Raw genomic sequence first — 13,558 nt, forward strand, 5'->3', positions numbered from 1 at the left:
TTTGACGCTCCTCCTTGGGGTTTCCACATCACCTTTTTGCTAAATTTCATATGCTGTCTTAGGGCAATGCGAAGGTTTGTTCTACTCTCACCCTTTCCATTACAGCAGGGGTGGGTAAACTACCAGCTGTGGACCAAATCAAGTAAGCTGCCTGCTTTTTGCAATGTGCCTCCCTCCCAAGCCAAGAATAGTTTTTACATTTTTTTAATGGCTGAAACAATCTAAAGAATAATATTTTATGACAAGTGAAAATTATACATGAAATTCAAATTTCCATGTCCATAAAGTTTTATTGGAACATTGCCACGAGTGTTCATTTATGCATTGTCTATGGATGCAGTCACACTTCACTGGCAGTCGAGCAATTGTAGCAGAGACTGCACGTGGCGGGCAAAGCCTACAATATTGACAATCTTTACAGAAAAAGTTTGCTGACTTCTGCAGAAACGCACTGGCCAGAGTAGTAGAGTGGGGATTACTGGGGTCAAATCCCCTTTGTGACTCCTCTGAGGAGACACTAAGTGTAACTATTGATCAGACAGTCAAACCCATCAACTATAGAAACTGTAAAACAAATCACAATTCTCTTTGGTTGTCTGACAGTATATAAATTAGTATTAATTTTCCATCTTGATGAAAATGCTAACAAAAACTATAAGCATAACTGATAAAAAATCTTAACCACTACCATGCCTCTAGGAGGCCTCCCTAGTGGCTCAGATGGTAAAGAATCTGCCTGCAATGCAGGAGACCTGGGTTTGGTCCCTGGGTCAGGAAGATCCCCTGGAGAAGGAAATGCAATCCACTCCAGTATTTTTGCCTGGAGAATCCCTGGTGGGCTATAGTCCATGGGGTCACAGAGTCAGACACGACTGAGCAACTAACACTTAGCTCAGTGACTTTTTTCACCATGCCCCTGCTACCACAAACAGGTTAGATTCAGGATGCCTACAAACTGCCCCCCAGCAACTGTGGGGGTTCTCAGAGCAGCCCTCAGTGACCATCAGCTAGGTGCCACCTCGTAGGTGCCTACCTCAGGGAAGGCAGAGGTGGGTCATGGAGAAGCCTGAAGGGAGGCAGAGATGGTTCCATGCCGCTGTAGTCAACATGGTAACCATGGTGTGGGTCTCCCTCCTTTCCATTCCGAGGCAACCTGCCTGCACCACCTACTGGGGGCCATCACATGCTGGTCTTCCTTCCTCTGACTGAACCAGGACTCAGCACTTGTCCCAGCGGCAACAAACCCCTACCCTGAACTTGGGCTCCTAATGTGGAGTCAAAGGATGGGTCGTACCCCATTCTATTTCCTGGTCATTTGAACTAAATAATATAGAAAGCTGTTGCCAGTTGGTAGCTGATGCAGGAGGTTAAATGCTATTGGGAGGCAGAGTGGAGATCAGGTCAGGCTGAGGCACATTCAGGGGAAGAGGGATAGGGACGGATATTCGAGGAAGCCGAGGTGGTCATTTGGTAGCAGGACTGAGGGAAGCCGCCACCCTGTCAGGCTGCCAATGAAACCTTCGAATGAGGATCCTTCACACTTTCTGCTGCTGAGCATCTTTCCGCTGCTCTGACTGCAGAAGCTTCCTCCCATGCTAAGTTGCTCAGTTGTGTCCAACTCTGTACAACCCCATGGGCTGTAGCCTGCCAGGCTCTTCTGTCCCTGGGATTCTCCAGGAAAAATACTGGAGGGGGTTACCATGCCCTTCTCCAGGGGATCTTCCTGACCCAGGGGTCGAACCTGGGTCTCTTATGTCTCCTGCACTGGCAGGCGGGTTCTTTACCATTCGTGCCACGTGGGAAGCCCACGCCCCCGCATCAGCGAGCCCCAGCCTATTACTACTTAAAATCACGACAGTGATGAAGGAGATACATACATAGTGTTTACTCTAGGTCAGGTAGTGTTCGTACACTATACATATAAAGTCATTAATCCAGACAAAAATCCTATAAAGCAAAAAGGATCAATACTTCTAGGTAAACAAACAAGCACAGACAGGTTAAATAATTTGCCCAAGGTCACACAACTGGGAAATGGCAGCTATGGCCCCTGTCTACCCGGATCTAGAGTCTGTGCAGGTGACCACCTCTCCTCTTCCTAGGCTTCCATGTAATCCCACATGTTCCTATCCACTAAGTTCCCCATCTCCTTGTTGGAGCTTACTTATGTAGATCTTGGGTTCATGCAACCAACTGTGCCTAATTAGAATAGAAATTGGTATCAAGATTGATGCTGTAAATAGTAAAACCCTTAGAATTCTGGCGTACAGCTTGGAAATCTCTAGAAATCTCCTGCCCTGCCCACATCCTGGAATGAAATGCAAACAGACTGTTGCATGAAAAGGTGAAGGGGCTAACTAAACGATGACTTACAGGTTCTTAAGACTCAGACTCCAAACTCAAAAAATAGTAAGACTTTGGAAGTTTTTCTAGGTATTTCTGTTGAGCAACTAGAAGAGGATAAGAAATATAAGGGGAGTGGGATGAGTTGGTTACCTTCTATGACCTGAAGTAAAACTGCAGTGAAAACAATGGGACAAGTTCTTATCTCAGGTGTTTGAGCTGCTAGGGAAACTGTGAAACCTTGCAGCTGTGGTTCTAAAGCCTGGATGTATAGTAGAATCACCTGGAGAGATTGTTAAAACACAGATTGCCCATCCCACGCCCTACTCTGAGATTCTGATTTAGTAAATCTGATGTGGGGGCCCAAGAATTTGCATTTCAAGTTAAGTTCCCTGGTGATGCTGTTGCTGGTCCAGAGACTACACTTTGAGGATCCCTGCCCAACAGCACAAAGCCCTCTCTTCTTGTCTCTGGAAGGCATGAGCATGCACATTATTAAATTATACCAAAGAAGTGCCAACCAGGCTGGGTTTTTATGGTCAAAGTTAATGCTCAGGTTGGCAAGACCGTAAGCCCGGCAAGTCCAAAGAATGGGAATTTCTGGGGAAAGCCAGAGGAGTGGAGGATGTCAGGGAGGCTCAGACTAGAGAAGAAAGAGGCCCCAACACATTAGACATCAAGAAAAAGACAATAGTTCAGGGGGCATGAAGGCTTCCCAGGGGGCTCAGTGGTAAAGAATCCACCTGCCAGTGCAGGAGATGCAACAGATGGGGGTTCAATCCCTGGGTTGGGAAGCCCCCCTGGAGGAGGAAACGGCAAATCATTCCAGTATTCTTGCCTGGAAAATTCCATGGACAGAAGAACCTGGTAGTCCATGGAGTTGCAAAGAGTCAGACACGATTGAGCAACAGAGCACAGCATACATAACGGAGCATAAGGTGGCCAGACTGAAGAAAGTATGGCTGCTAAGGACAGAAAACATCCCCAACATGAGCCCCCAACCCCTTTCATTTATTAATTTAACAAATATTTCTTATGTACTATGCTAGGTACTCTGGCTTCAACAGAGAGCAAAATGTTACAAGGTTCCTGACCTCCTGGGGCTTGTATTTTAATTGTGGCTGCTAATAAAGACAAGAGTTCCTGTAACCCAGATTTAACAGGCTGAGATCTCGGGATTGAGTTTATGAGCTAGTTCTTATGTCTGAAAACCAAAAAGCAGTCCTTAAAGGTCTATATGTCTCTCTGAGGTTGTTATAAGTCTGAATACAGAGTGCCAGTGCTACCTAGAAACTGACCATTGAGGAACTACAACCTCCCCAAAGCCTGAATTTCAGGTGCTCAAATATGCAGATCCAGAAACCCAGTTCACACTCAAGAATACTCTGTTCTACTGTCTTAAGTCAGGCTTAAATCAATCCTAAAGGAAAACCACTCAATCCTAAAGGAAATCAGTCCTGAGTATTCATTGGCAAGACTGATTGCTGAGGCTGAAACTTCAACACTTTGGCCACCTGATGTGAAGAACTGACTCCTTGGAAAAGACCCTAACACTGGGAGAGATTGATGGCAGGAGGAGAAGGGGACGGCAGAGGATGAGATGGCTGGATGGCATCACTGACTCGAGGGACATGAGTTTGAGCAAGCTCTGGGAGCTGGTGATGGATAGGGAAGCCTGTAAGAGTCAGACGCGACTGAGAGACTGAATGAACTGAAGTCCAGCTTACAGCTGATCTCTGAGTAGCAGCAAGAGCCTAGCCTCCTCAGGGAGGACAAGATTGACACCACAATCCAATGTCTGGGATGCTGAACTGTTCACGGCTACGTGTTACAAGCTCAGGTCCTCAATGCTCTGTCATTTACCAGTTATGGAAATTAACCAAAGCTCTCCAGGTCTCAATGTCTCATCATAAAACCATAACAACAACTACGGTCCTTGCCGCATATGGGGCATTACAACCAACCAAGGCATGTGAAGTGCTTAGCTCAAAGCATGGCCGTAGTAATCATCTAACAGTAGCAGCTATGACTGCTTTTCCCTCTAAGTAGGTGTTGGCCTTTTTAAATCCCTGCTTGAATATCACATGTATGTAAGGGGGTAAAATTCACCACCTAGTCTATAGACTGCAAAGTGGCCAGACAAGATCATAACAGAAACTAAAGGGGAAATAAACATCCCAGGAAGGCTGCGGATTTTGAGGTCAATAAGGCTGCACTGCCAAACGGCCCTGGGACATCACTTCTGCACGCAGTAGCTAGAAGCGTCTTGGGTTACTGTCTGTTGGAGAGCATGTGAGTGTTTTGTGGTTGTCTGCATGACAAATAACTTATATCAGGCTTTGGAATTATGTGAGTGTGGAGGAAGGGGGTGTGTCTTCCTACAAGGAATAGAATGAAATAGAAGAGTCATTTCATTGGCCAACACAATAAGAAAACACACTACCCTCAGTGTCGACAGAGGCCACCATGTTTAAACCACAAGCAACCCCAGGACCCAACCACAGTAGCCAAATAATCTGGACCAATCAGACTTCAAAACTCAGGTACACACACTTTTCTATCAGTGTATTGGTATGCCAAGGGTGGCAGGAGTTCAGAGATGAGAGGAAGTTAACTTGTACATAATTTAAAACATTCATTTTTATGTTGATCCAAGCACACAGATATGTTATGGAATAGAATGAAAAAAAATCACATCAAGTTTTAAAAACACTTCAAGGGGTGTATCCTAGGGGAAGCTGGTTGCTGCCTCTAATTAGGGGACTTTGAAGGCAAAGTTTGAGAAGAACTATAGTGGTGGGATGAATACAGAAGTAGATATTGCAAGACCTGGGTTTAAGCTGGAGGCTCTGATGCTTCCTTCATGTATTATCTTGAACAAGTTGCTTTAGTGATCTCAAGCTTCCTCATCAGGTAAATGGGAAAGTTCCTCAGAGAAGCAACCTTAGACTTGATGAGGGGCTCAAAAGAAGTAATATATGAGGAACTGCATACAAATACTGATTAGGATTATTAGAGAGGGTCTACAGAATCAGGCTGCCTGGGCACATTTGCAGGCTGGAGCTAACCTGCCACAGTTGTGAAAGAGGACTCAAAGTCGGAGGCAAGACAGAAAAAAATCATGGCCCAGTGTGTGAATGGCTGAGGATGCAATCATTGCACAAGCATCTCGTGAATGAATCCTTAGCGAGAGAAGCTGAAGGCAAGAGAATCAGCTCACAAGAGATCAGGAGAGAACCTAGACATGAGAAAACACAACCCAGTCATTCCTGTCACTTTCCTACCCACGGCTGACTGAAGATGGAAAGGAAGAGAGTCATGCAGGGGGAGCAGAGGAAGCCAAGCCAGGCTGTGCTTGCGCCTCGCTGCCTATGGATTACTACTACAATGCTGTCTGCTCTGGGGGAACCACTGTTAGAATCGACTGAGGCTCCCTCTAGAGTGGTTTGTCAAGTTTTGTCTGCTGTCTTAGGTGCCTTGTAATTCAGCAAGGCTTTTCCAAAACACACTGAAAACCTGAAAATAAAATGCAGAACAAACGCAACCCAAATGACATCATTGTTCTGAGCGACAACTAGGGGCACACTGATCTCATAACCCCATTAAATGGGGTTGCCACCTGCTATTGTCCTTTCGATGGCAGAATCAGTGGCGCTGCCAGAGCATTGCCTGCACTAGCAGGCATCAAACAAGTATCTGTTAAACTATCTCATCTGCCTATTTAATAGGTTATACAATTGTCAGCTTTTTCATCAAAACCACCACCTTTCCCCCGTCCCCATTCAAAGTCTCTCTTGAAACTCAATTCCATTAAGGCTTTTTAATACATACGAGCAGCAAGGAATTTACTTGTATATTTTTTTAAAAAAGGCAAAACTCCAAGTTCCCACCTGGGCAGCCCTGACAAGCTATTGTCTGAACTGGAGTACATTATTTAACTTGGATGACAAGCTCAGGGGGTAGAGACCCCGTCTTTCAGAAACTGCAGCTCTGAGCACACTGGGAGCTTTCGATAAATAACAGCAGCAAGACATGCTGTGGAGGGACCTAGTTTAATTATTTTTCCAATTCCAGATTTTTGGCAGCATGTGTTTACCCCTTGCTTGATTTCTAAGGGGGCAGCCACCTCCCAGAAGTGCCCCACACAAAGATGGATAAGCAGCTCTCTGACTTTTCCTTCCCCTCATCCCAGCGCAAGTAGGAACACCTGATCGAGCCAAAAACATGGATTCTGAGTGCATTCAGGGTGCCTGCTGGGTTTGGAAGGGAACTAAGTCCTCCAGGACTCAATGGGTAGAGGGAGGCAGTCAAGAGAAATGTTTTGGCTCCCACACATCTACACAGCTGTCAGATGGCGGAGCTTGGATTTCCACTGTTATCTCCTGCTGCGGGCCTCCGAGCTGTCTCAACGTTGACCCGAGAGACCAAGTATGCCTAAAGCCGCACACTAAGTGCCATGTGGAGGTACTTTCAAGTCTTTCAACAGAGAAGTCAAAGATGGTGATTTTTGCCGAACTTGAACTCATAAGGATCTCATGAAGACAGATATTAAACATTAACTTATAATTGTATAGCCAGATGAAGTCATGTAGGGAGTATTATGCATTATATACATTTTAAAATAATTATAACAATAACTAAATGAAGACATTACGTGTGTGCCCCAGCACACAAGTAGTGGGCAAGGAGGAGGAAGCAGATGACCATTCTAAGAGGCCTTGCAAAAAACCTGGTATTTTTTTCTTTCTGGGTAATAAGGCTAATATTTGGTAAGATGGGCTCTTCCTGGGTGAGGGTGGGAGTGTCTTTCCATACACTTCTCAATAGACCTTAGTGCCAATGTCCTCTCTCTGCTTACACAACAAACGTATCAACACCACACGTTTTTCCAAGTGAAGACTTCTCGCCTTGCTCTCTGACGCATTTTATACCAAAACAATGGCAACACCTGTAGCCGTTAATTTCTGCTCTTTGATTTCTGTCCAGTTATAAAGGAGGCGCTCAGCAGGCTCCCCTCTCAGGAGCCATATGTGGAGTTGATGTGCCAGCAGCCTTGGAAGGAAAAGAGCCTCGGAGAAGTGCACAATGGCTCCATAATCCCCATCAACTGGACCCTCTTGAACCGCGGCTTTCTTTCCCAGTCAAAGAAACGCCAGTTTCAAGAGTCAAGCTGTGGCTGTCCTGGGAACCCTGGGGGAGGTGGGGGGTTGGTGGTGAAAAACTCTGCCATTTGCCTGGGTGGGTGGTGCCCCTGAGCCCCGCCATCTAGTCAGACAATCTGGAGCCCAGAAACTGCCTGTGGCACCCCCAACACTTTCTCTCGCCCTCCCCTCTAGGGTGAGGCTTTTTACCCACAAAGCCACCTCCGCGGGCCCAGCCTCTCCCCGGAGCTGTAGACCACAGCGCACACCCTCAACAGAGCCACAGCCCCGCCCCCTTGCACCGGGTCGCGCAGAGGGTTCTGTTCCCCGCAAGCCTGAGCCTCTGTTCCAGCCTAGCGCTGACCGGTGTCGAGCAGACCAACTCTTCAGACCACATCACAAGGGTTACGGGGGGTGGGCACAAAGACTGGGGTGTGGCAAGTCCTTTAGGTTCCACGGCTTCTCAGCCCAGGGCACTGCGTTTAGTAAACCCTGGCGAGGACAAGGGTCAAAGCCGCAGGCCAACCCAGACCACACACCGGGGGAAGCGTTTAGGGGAGGGCGGGGGAGCTGCCTGGGGAGGCTCAGACCCAAACAAGCGCCCCTGTTTGGATAGGCAGGGATGGCAATGGGATGCAGTCACCAGAGTTTTGAGCTTAACTCCTACCCTCTCCACCTCCCTTTTTTCACACTCCCTCGGGGACCTCTGGTCGTGCTTTAGAGTAGCCCGAGGTACCAGAACGGCCCTCGGGCGGCCACAGGGCTGCGTAAATCCGAGAACTGGTAAAGATCAACCCTCTCTGCCTGCGGCTCTGCCTCGCCCGCGGCTCCGCAAAGGGAGCGCTCCCCTACCCAGGAAGGGGCAGGACTTACGCAGTTGTTCTCGTTATTATCGATCTCGAAGTCCCAGCGGCAGATCTTGGTGCGCGCCTGGATCTCACTCATCCTGAAGAGGCAGAGTGCGGTGGTGGTGGGCGACCGCTTCTCCTGGTCCTCTCCGGTAGCTGCGCTGAACACGCCCGCCCAGACGTCCAGGGCCTCCACCAAGCTGGAGGAGAGCAGCAGGCGGCGGCCGTCTGGGTGGCCGTGGCCGCAGTGGAGGGCCGCCTGGCCCTGGAACAGAAGCATCTCGGAGCTCTTGGCGATGCGCGCCATGCTGGGCCAGCCGGTGGCGGCGCCTCTCGAGTAGTTGTATGGGTAGTAGGGGAAGTAGACGCTGCCGTTCCAGAGAAAGGCGTCCACAAAGTGCAGGCTGCCCCCGCCGTCGCGCAGCTTGAGGCGTCCCGTCTCCTTCGTGGCCAGGCTGCGCTTCCCGGTGTCCTTGAGCGCGATGGCCGTTTCGCGGTCGGACGCCGCGGGGTTGCAGCGGCTCGCCGTCTCGGACTCGGGCAGCACATAGGTGGCGGCCACTGCCAGGTACCAGCTCTGGGTGTCGTTCGCGTAGTACACCACGCCGGCCGTCGAGCCCTGCGGGTGACACGACACCACCTCGGTGCCGTTGCGCAGGGAGCTGCGGCTCAGATTGCCCAGGGGTCGCACCTCGCAGGCGCCCCGGTCGAAGGTCCAGCCGGTGAGCAGCAGCCCCTCGAGGCCGGCCGCCCCCTCGCGGTAGGGCAGCAGCAGCTTGCTGAAGCTGCTGCCCGGCCGGGGCCGCGCGGGGGGCGTCAGCGGGACGGGCTCCGAGCAGTTGCCCGCTTGGTCCCGGTATAGGCGCGAGAGCCTGTGCTCCAGGCTGTAGTCCAGCTGGTCTAGGCAGCTGCCGCTCGCCACGAACACGCCGTCCTCCCGGCTCACCGCGATGGCTCCGATAGCTTGCTCTGACCGCCACACGGGCTCGTCCGCGCCCCGGCCGGGCGCCGCGAGCGCCAGCAGATAGGCAAGCAGCGGCAGCAGCGCGGCGGGGCGCGGGGGGCGCGGCGGTGCCTTCCTCCGGGAGACCTCCATGGGGCTGTGGCGGGGGCGGGGGTGGGCCGCCCCCGGGCAGGGCGCGCGGCGGCGACGGCGGCGGCTCAGGCGCGCAGCGAGTGAGACGCGGGCGGCGGCGGCTCCTGCGCGCGCTCGGGCTCCCGCGGCCGCCCCATCCCTGCGGCTCGCCCGGGAAGGAGAGCGGGGAGGGCGGCGCGCGGCGGGCTCGTTCCGGCAGCCTGTGCAGCGGCGGCGGCGGCAAGCCCTGCGCGCTCCGGCGCCGCTTCCTCCGGGCCCTCCTTCTCCGGAGAGTTCCTCTGTGCAATGCTGGCTCTCGAGGGGAGGCGCGGAGGGGAAGGGAGGGGACGGGCGGAGGGGAGCGAGGCAGGCGGGGAGGGCTGGAGAGGTGGGGTGCGCTTGTGCGTTTCACTTTCCCATTGTGAAAGTGGGATGCAACTGGCCCCCTTCCTCATCCTCTTCCTCCTCCTCCCTCCGCCTCCTGTCCGCCCGCCCTCCCTCCACGCCCATCTCCCCTCCCCTCTTGATTCGGTGAGATCGGGAGGAGGGAGGTCTCGTAATTTGGGTTACTGTGTAGGTGGCCTCTTTCATCTATTCATAACAAAGCTGAGCCGCCTGCCGCCGCCACCACCATAGCCCCTTAGCTCGCCCGGGGCTCCCGGGGCGCGCTAACAGCGCACCAAGCTGGCTCCGGCGCCTGTCCGCCCGCGGGGCTGCTCCAACGCTCGGGTTTTGTTTACGAGAGCGGCGCGGAGAGATGCGCAAGGCTCGGGGAGCTAGGACCCAGGCCGCCAAAGGGTTGGAGCTGAGGCCCGGGGCTCGGGCCACTGGGAGGCTGCGACGGCGGCTGACAGGTGTGGAGCGGCGGGAGGGAGGCCCTGGGGAGGAGCGCGAGAGAGGGAAACACTGACAAGCCCGAGGCTCAAGGAACCAAGGCGCCCCTGTGACAGGCGATGGGTTTCCCCGGGTCAGAGGAGTGAGGTGGAGGAAAGGCAGGCGCCGAGATTCTGGTTCTGGACAATCCCTGGGGCCGGAGCTCCCATACTTGAGGAGGTTCTCGCCATTTCCCTTGGCAACGGAGTCCCAGGCTTTCAAACCCAGCACTCAGAAAGTTCTACTCCTCATCTGCCCTGAATGATCGTGGCTGGTATTTATTGAGAACGTACTGCGTGCCGGGTCCCGCTTGAAATTCATTACGTGGATTAAAGCTCATTCAATACCCATAACAACACTGTTAGTGACTTGTTATTATCAGCCCCATTTCGTTAGGAGGGGTGGAGACGTTGCGGAACTTGCCGGGGGTCCTACTGCTGGCAGACAGCAGAAGTGAGATTCGAATTCTCTTCTAGCTCCAGAGCCGCTTACATCGCCCCCTCTAGCCAAGTTCCACATGTGGTCTTTACAGAACTACCTGGAGAGCATTCTCAGTAGGTGGGGCAGAAAAATTCCCCAAGTTAAATGTTCCCACCTACTTCCCAGCCCAGCCTTCAGAATCAAGTACCCTTATTTCCCTAGAGGTGCTCCGTCTGTTTCCTCCTTTCTCACTTCTTTCCTTTGGACTCTCTGAGGTCTCGCCAACGCAAGGCGGCAAATACCAGCTGGGCCGCCCCCCAAACCACCAAGAACTTCTGAAGCCCAGTGACTATCTGAATCATTGCACACCTGTGTGTAGGTTCATGCTTTCTCAGAAGGGAGCCTCAGAGACTGCACAGATACCTCCCAGCCCTGAGGCAGCTGCACCTTACCATCTGGCAGGTGATCTGGGGGTGCAGCAGGGGGACCCCGAGAACCCGGTGCACCCCATGAGAGAGGATCTGTGACCCTTTCCAGGCCATTTCCAGACCAGAGGCCCCAGGGATGGTAATTGGTCACAACCCCTTTCTTCCTTCCCCTCCCAGTTTCCCAATTCTAGATGGAATCGGTTTGGGGGTGGGGTGGGGTGCCTGGGCTTCCTCTAGATGCTGAGTCCTTCTGAAGGAGCAGCTGTTGCAGGTGTTAAACTTCTACCATAGTGCCCCAAGTTCTTCTTCCTGGTGCTGAGGGACAGGGCAGGAGGAGATTGATCTGGAAGGCTAAAGCAAAGGAGGGTAAGGGAAAGCAAGAAGCACAAGAGGAACTGGGGTTTCCAGTCTGGACATGCAGTTAAACGCTCACATCATCCTGGCAATAGCTCTCATACTTTGAATTCACAAGTGGTCATCCTTCCATTTGTCCTTTCCTTGTTTGAATTTGGATAACATTATCTTTGCCTGCCAGGAGGCAGCATGTGCTTTCCCACAAGCTGTCAGGTCGCTCTTTCTGCTGCGGTGACGGCGGTTGGGGTGCCGGTAAGGAGAGAAGAGGGGCAAGGGAAAGACCTAGAGCTACCAGATCGAGGTGAATCAGGAGATCTTTAGGCGAGGCTAATCAGACATGCTCTGCTCCAAAATAATCAGGCGTCACTCCCTGCACTGTCTTCCCACCTGAAATGTTTTAAGAATTTTTGCACGGCTGGCAGTGGAAAAAGCAGTGTCTTGGAAGCATCTGCAGTAGCTCATGGAACCCTTCACAGCATAGGAGGGGATGTGTGTGCCCATATTTTGACAGCGTTCCCCGTGAATGGTGAAGAAACAATGATCTTCACTGCCTTCATGAGCCGGCTGTGGCAATGTTGTTATGAGAAGCAACAGTTCAATTCCATTCTGGAGATAGTTTTACTTCCCTGGTAACCAAGTAATTTCTTGAAGTCCCGTAGAGTTGGTACAATCAGGAGCAGCCCATCTTGGGAGCTATTTGGATTAAACATACTCTGTGGTGCGGCATTTTGATCACTACTCAATTCATTGCTGCCTCGTGTTGAAAAAGAAACAACATCTTAAAAAACACTACCAGCAAGAAGCATAAGTGGCTTTGATGGCTACCGTCTCTTGGCATTCTACTAGGATCATAAGCCCCACTCTGGAGAGCAGGCTTCTTTTCTCTCCCATTTAATTGTATGCAGGCTCCTATGGTGAAAGAAATCAGAATCTGTGCCTATTTTTTGGCATGAAAAATGTACAGGACTAGGAAGCATATGAATGTGTTCTTTGCTGATTCTATCCTGTTTGGTACAAACATGTTTGGCCCATTCCAATTTTCCTGTGTGCTAAAGCTCCACCTTCAGGACATAAGTTCACATTTGAAAACGGTGGGAAACATGAACAACCAAAATAAATATTTAGGCATGTGGATTCTGAATGTTTTTGATCGCTTTCTCTTGGACACCACTGTCTGGCCGAGGATGCGAATCCCACCGGTGACTGGGTTTCCCTCTCCCAGCGCTGGAGCCCAGCCCATAGGGTGTCACGTATTGCACATTCAGAACTCCTTGTAACACAACTGGCTGAAACCCAAAAAAAGGAAGATGGTGCAGATTTATCCTCCAGACAGAGACCTGCTACCACGGAAACAAGCAGTTCAGACTGATTCCGAGCAGTTTTTATTTGTAGCATTCACTAGATGGGAAAGTCTTCATAATGAGAAAATATCAACTCCCCCAGGCACCAAAGGCAATCTGGGTTAACCAGACCATCCACAATCAGACTCATTTCTGCTGGACAGGACTTTGTAGATCTTGTGGCTTCCTGCCGAGGTTCAGGACATTAAGGACTGGTCGGCGGGCAACTGGTCACAGTCGCAAGATGGCTATCACTGGTGCTTCAGTTTGCTTTCTGACTTAGGAAATTCTGACAGTGGTCTTTGGGAATGACTGGCCCGGCAGAGATGAAAAGCCACCAAGATGATTAGTTCTGGCAGCCAATGAGTTCTCTTTATACCTTATTTATGTAGCTACGACCCCCTCAGTGGCATTTGGAAAGCACCACTCAGGGGGTTGAATAGTTCCAGTCATGTCCTTCTAGGACTTAAGACAGCTTTACTCAAATCTATGTGGTCTTCCACATCAAGTCCCTTATCAGAGCTTCTAGCCCCCTTTGTGACTGACAGGAAAAAGAAATGAGCCAGGCTTCTTTCTAGTCTGCTGATGAGTAGATGGTTGAAAGCAGATAAGATGAAGAGCCATTTAATAAGTTTGAATTGATGCTGAGAGACGAGTTGAATGCAGTTCAATAAACATGGAAAGTCAGTCAAAGGCACAGTTAAGATGTGGTAAAGGAACATTCATTGGAAGGACC

At 50.9% G+C, this 13,558-nt stretch overlaps 1 protein-coding gene across 1 annotated transcript in view; it reads right to left on the reverse strand.

Annotated features, from left to right (window-relative positions):
* Positions 1-9,428, reverse strand: part of PLXNC1 (plexin C1) — a 152,195-nt gene extending 142,767 nt beyond the window's left edge. The window contains exon 1 of the mRNA XM_040234403.1: positions 8,358-9,428. Coding sequence (XP_040090337.1) covers positions 8,358-9,428 — 1,071 coding nt within the window. The remainder of the gene's footprint in view (positions 1-8,357) is intronic.
* Positions 9,429-13,558: the final 4,130 nt, after the last annotated feature.

This window comes from Oryx dammah, unplaced genomic scaffold (genome assembly GCF_014754425.2).
Source record: "Oryx dammah isolate SB20612 unplaced genomic scaffold, SCBI_Odam_1.1 HiC_scaffold_29, whole genome shotgun sequence".
Taxonomy (NCBI): Eukaryota; Metazoa; Chordata; class Mammalia; order Artiodactyla; family Bovidae; genus Oryx; species Oryx dammah.